General features: G+C 47.0%; 1 protein-coding gene across 1 annotated transcript in view; it reads right to left on the bottom strand.

The window, feature by feature from the left end:
• Positions 1–2,232: 2,232 nt before the first annotated feature.
• Positions 2,233–4,930, bottom strand: part of DPYSL2 (dihydropyrimidinase like 2) — a 75,284-nt gene continuing 72,586 nt past the window's right edge. The window contains exon 13 of the mRNA XM_011360351.2: positions 2,233–4,763. Coding sequence (XP_011358653.1) covers positions 4,672–4,763 — 92 coding nt within the window. The 3' untranslated portion in view covers positions 2,233–4,671. The remainder of the gene's footprint in view (positions 4,764–4,930) is intronic.

Raw genomic sequence — 4,930 nt, 5'->3', positions numbered from 1 at the left:
CTACCTACCTGCACAGCCGTATTCTCTGCCACTTCCCATCTCTCTCTTCCCCACACCTTCTAGGTGGGAGCTTCTTCATAGTAGAATAACAACGATTAAACACATGGCCACCAGCCCCACTGAACAGGTTCAAAGCCTAGTTCTGAGCAAGTTGCTTAACTCTGCGCTTCTGTCTTATTTGTACAACAGCAAAATAATGGCATCGCTTTCTGGGTTGCTACAAAGATTAAATTAATATGTGACATACCCTTAGAGCGATGCCAGCACTTAATAATGTTAGCTATTATCGGTGACCTTGACCAATGCACTTTAACAATTGACACCATCTCTGATGTCTCGGAGTCCTGTGATCTCTGCAGTCAACTAAAGACCTTTGCAGACATCAGTCTTCTATTTCTATTTCATGAGAGACACTCGGGACACTATTTCCATCGTTCCTTTGCAGTCCTCTGCTCTGCGCCATATGGCTTCTTGCCCTTTTCGATCTGGACCTAAGCCGAGAGTAAGGCTGGGTAATGACATCTCTACCTTGCAGAGAATATATAAAGCCCATAGAAGATCAACAACTCTCCGAAAGACACATGCCTAATCTCAGTAGCGCCATCAAAACTTATCTCCACACCTGTCGATGGGAAAGGAAAAATCTGCCTTTTCTTAGAGTAACCGTACTACAGAAATTAGCCAGAGAATCTAACTTTCAACTCATGGCAATACGAGACTAAAACACTTCCTAAAGGATATGTATTCCGCTTTTTCCAGATGCTCGAAAATCTTTGGATTAAATCACACCACCAGAGTTATGTATCTGGCCCTGTTGTTTAGCCACGTGGCACTCATGGGATTCCTCCGTCATTAGAGGACCTGCCCTCTGGCCATTCTCCTCCCTGCTCGGATGGACCCAAGCCCACTGCCAGTGCCTACACGGGCCTCCCTGTTGGGTCACCCTAGGAATTCACAGCTGGTGTGGACGGCCCTCAGAGTGTCTGCACGCTAGGAGCTGGGCAACACGTGCCAAGGTGTCCACGGGCGTGAGGCCCATCTTGGGGTGGGATGAGGCCAAGGTAGGAGGAGGATGGGCTGTGGACCTGGGATTTCTAACTCTTGTCGTAGGTCTTATAAATGTTAGCATGAACTTTGTGCTCCTGCCCATATCGTCTGCTCCCCGCCCCCCGCCCAACACTGGACAGATTCGATTTTCCTGCATCACGGTGCTCTGCCATTGTCATAGTGAAGGCCACGTAAGAGCCAGCTGTAGACACACAACTCTTGATTACTGGGGGTCCCCACATTTGCCCATAGGACTGAGGGCCAGGAATCTCTGAATTTCTTCTCAAGTACAAATTTAGCTTCTGATCACTATATTATACAGTCACCTGGCCCCGTCTCCTATTTTGTGGCTGTCACTAGAATGCTCAGATCTCCCTCAGAACTTGCCACCCTATGGCAGGTGGGTTGCACTAACCCCAGTCAGGCCTTATCTTGTTTTTCCTACTGTTATTTTCCCTTCACTCAAACACTCTGTTTACGACAGCCTGGTATAGTGTGTATGTTTTTGTAAATCACCTCATATCCTATTCAGATAGGGCTGGACAGAAAGAAAGGAAAAAAAAAATTTCATCAACCGTACGATGGGCCCGGGGAAGCCCCGCACACACCCTCTTCACTCTGTTCGCAGAACCAGCAACGCCAGCGCCAGGGAGCCATGGGGACCGAGCGCCTGGCCTGGCCTCGTGCCCGACATGCGCTCGTGGCACTTGCTTGGGGTGGAAGAACATGTGCTTTGTGTCCCAGTTTCCTACAAGCTCCTGGACAGAGGTCGGGATCCTACTCAACACGCATTAGTCTCCCATCTTCCATACCCCCATATAGCTCGAGAATTTTCCAGGGGAATAAGCCATAAGGACGCAGAAAGCCTGAGGGTCACCCACACTCGCCTATATGGCCCCACCCAGTTCAACACCCGATTCGGTTCACAGCTCGCTTCTGGAGCCCTCGTAGCCTAAGATACAGTCTATGAATTTCTGACACTTAGCTCAGCCATGCCAAGCTCTGTCAGGGTTCAGATCTCAGTGGTCTGGACATAACAACCTGGGCATGCAGGAAAAACTTGTGAAGCAGGACAGTCCCCAAAACGAGGCCGAAGACGCCCGCGAATGCTTCAGGAAGGGAGGTTTTGCTGCAAGGCCGGGCCAAGCAGCTGCCTCCCCGAACATCCGCACACAGACACACCCCTGAAACGACCACATGTTGCTTTATTAGGTGTTCCATGGTAATATAACACAGAGTTCTTAAGGAATAATAAACACGAGACTTGTTTTTTTTACCATAATTATTTTGCCATTAAGACAGTGGTTACAAAAAAAAAAAAAAAAAAAGTACTCTTCTGGCTACACACATTATCAGCTTTAGCACTGAAAGTTCCTCCATTCATGGGTCACAATCACAATTCCAAGGATTAAAAACCATCTACTGTTAAATCCTACACTGTTTTAGAGCATCAAGTCACTGCAGTTATTCAGTTCTGAGACACTGTCGATTTATTTTAGCATTTACATATGACGTTCATTTAACAGACACACAAAGCAAGCCAACAGGTAAACATGCTTACACAGCCTGCGGAAATCTTCAGGTTGTAAGTTGTTATAAGAAAACAATCAAAGTAACCAAAATTACCAGGACCTGGTACAGGAAAAACAGGAAGACTCAAGTGAATACTAAAGAGCTGCGAGTGTTTCTTAGAATTGAAACAAAATTTTTTTTTCCAACTGGTTCAAATTTTCTCTAAGTGCAGGTGAGAGAAAAAGCAAATATATTAAGTTAACCAATTATTCTTTAAAAGTGCAATTTACTTTTCAAATAACAAATAAACAACAATAACAACAAAAAATAAACCCCAAAGGCAAAACGTGTGGAGACCAGTGGGATGGGGGATGACCTACTTGTTCTCTGTTATGCTTTACAAGAGCAGATCTGGTTTTACACAAGCCCGCAGACACAGTATCGCTTCGGAGAACCGGTAAACACGCTGGGAAGGAAATGCGACACAAATCGGCAAAGACAGGAACCGGCACAAAGGCAGTGAGTGGAAAGGGTCACTGAGAGGAAGGACGCTGACACGAGGTCGCCTCGGTCTCTAAGGGGCCACATGTTTGATTTGTAAAGTTTTTCCCCCAGAACAGCTCTGACGTGACGTATCACTCATTAAATAGATGTTTCCCCTTGCAAAGTAAAATGGCCTTTCAGACTCCAATGTCCCAAGAATTGTCTGAGTTTAGAAGGCCTCCCTGTATTACATGCTGTCTTTTGAAATAATTGGACAAAATATATATATATATATGTTTTCCCCCCAAAGTGAAAAGCCCCAGGGTATTCTGCAATCCCAAAAGATACATAGCTGGGAAACAGCTGGTTGTCGGGGGCCAGTCTCAACACCTCTGAGCTGGTGACAGGCTTGAGCCTGGTTGATTCACTGTGGTTTAGGGGCTCATTTTTCAGATGTGTTTGTGTCTTTACCAGTTAGCACTGCACAGAGGAAAAACTCTCACATCCTGTAGCCTCAGACCTCTGTAACATCTCGGCACTGTCTGAGGGTCTATTCTGAACTCAACGTGTGATGGTGTGGGTGGGTAACTAGGTCCTTCCTGGCACCCGGGACGCGTCTCAAACTCACACGCATCCTCGCAATGGTGGGTGGGTAGCACCAGTCTTTTAGGGACTAGGACAGTGGATTACTCGGTTGTGATGACAAAGCTCACATCCTCCCAGGCAGGTTCTTATGACCACAAGAGAAATGGTAGACCTGGTCATTTGAAAAAACAATGGGGGAAGGAGAAAATAACAACGCCTCAGAGACAAGGGCTACAGGAAACACAAAGAAAGAGACCGATGTGTGAAAATAGTCATGGATGAAAAAGCTAGAGAGAGCTCAAGCTGGCTCAGAGAAGAGGCGAAGCGAGGAAAAGAGAATCGTCCAAAGATTTAATCTGCAGCAAAATCTAGGCCAAAAAAACCTACCCTTTATCAACAGTTGACCCAGCAGACTACGGAATGGTGATGTGGGCATTCTGGAACCTCACAGGAGGGACTCAACGAGTTTGCCAACCACCCTGAATCAGCCTGATGGTTACGGAATTGCATCATTAGGATGTCCAGTTCAAACCCCTTGTGTTAATAGTGAATTAGGCTTTCCAATTTAATATTAAAAAAAAAACTCTCCCCCTCCCCCCCCACCCTTCTCCAGCCCCACCAAAAAAAAAACTTTTTTTTTTAATTTAAAAAGAAAAAGGCAGCTCTGGGCATTTCACTTTATCTTCCCCCACAACAAAAAGGAAGGTGATAAGTACAGCAGAGGTTGGAGATGGAAAACACCCTCGGGCGAGTTGCTGCTTCGCATGTCTGAGTGTTGGATGCAGTCCCATGTGTGGGGTTGGTGGACAGACGTGGTGTGATGTTCGCAGATGTATAGGGAAGTGGGTGAGCAAAATCAGTGACTCCGGGTGAGGGACGGAGTGCGGGGCCCAAGAGGGAGCCCCATGAACTGGCTGCCCCACAGTAACTATCACAGGCTCTTAAAGAAAAAAAAAGGAAGGAAGGAAGGAAGAAAGTCTCAGAATGTCCTCAGATGTCCCATCCCCCATCCCCCATCCCCAAGTAGACTGTGGCCCAGGACCTCTAGCCCAGGCTGGTGATGTTGGCACGGCCACCAGGGGGCGCCACGATGCGCTGGGTGGTGCGGCGAGGGATGTTGTCATCAATCTGAGCGCCTGTAGAGGAGAGAGGAGTGAGAGTCAAAACAGTGACAGGAGCTCCCTCTTTAAACGGGAGTATAATACAGCTTGAGAGCAAATGGACCAGGCCCATCCCCCATCCCCTCAAAAACTCACCAAAAGCTTAAACTACAAAGAAGGGATGGGCTTAAGATGGCCAAAGA

The sequence above is a fragment of the Pteropus vampyrus genome, unplaced genomic scaffold, assembly GCF_000151845.1.
Source record: "Pteropus vampyrus isolate Shadow unplaced genomic scaffold, Pvam_2.0 Scaffold53, whole genome shotgun sequence".
NCBI classification, from domain to species: domain Eukaryota; kingdom Metazoa; phylum Chordata; class Mammalia; order Chiroptera; family Pteropodidae; genus Pteropus; species Pteropus vampyrus.
This window is presented reverse-complemented; position numbering and strand designations above follow the sequence as displayed.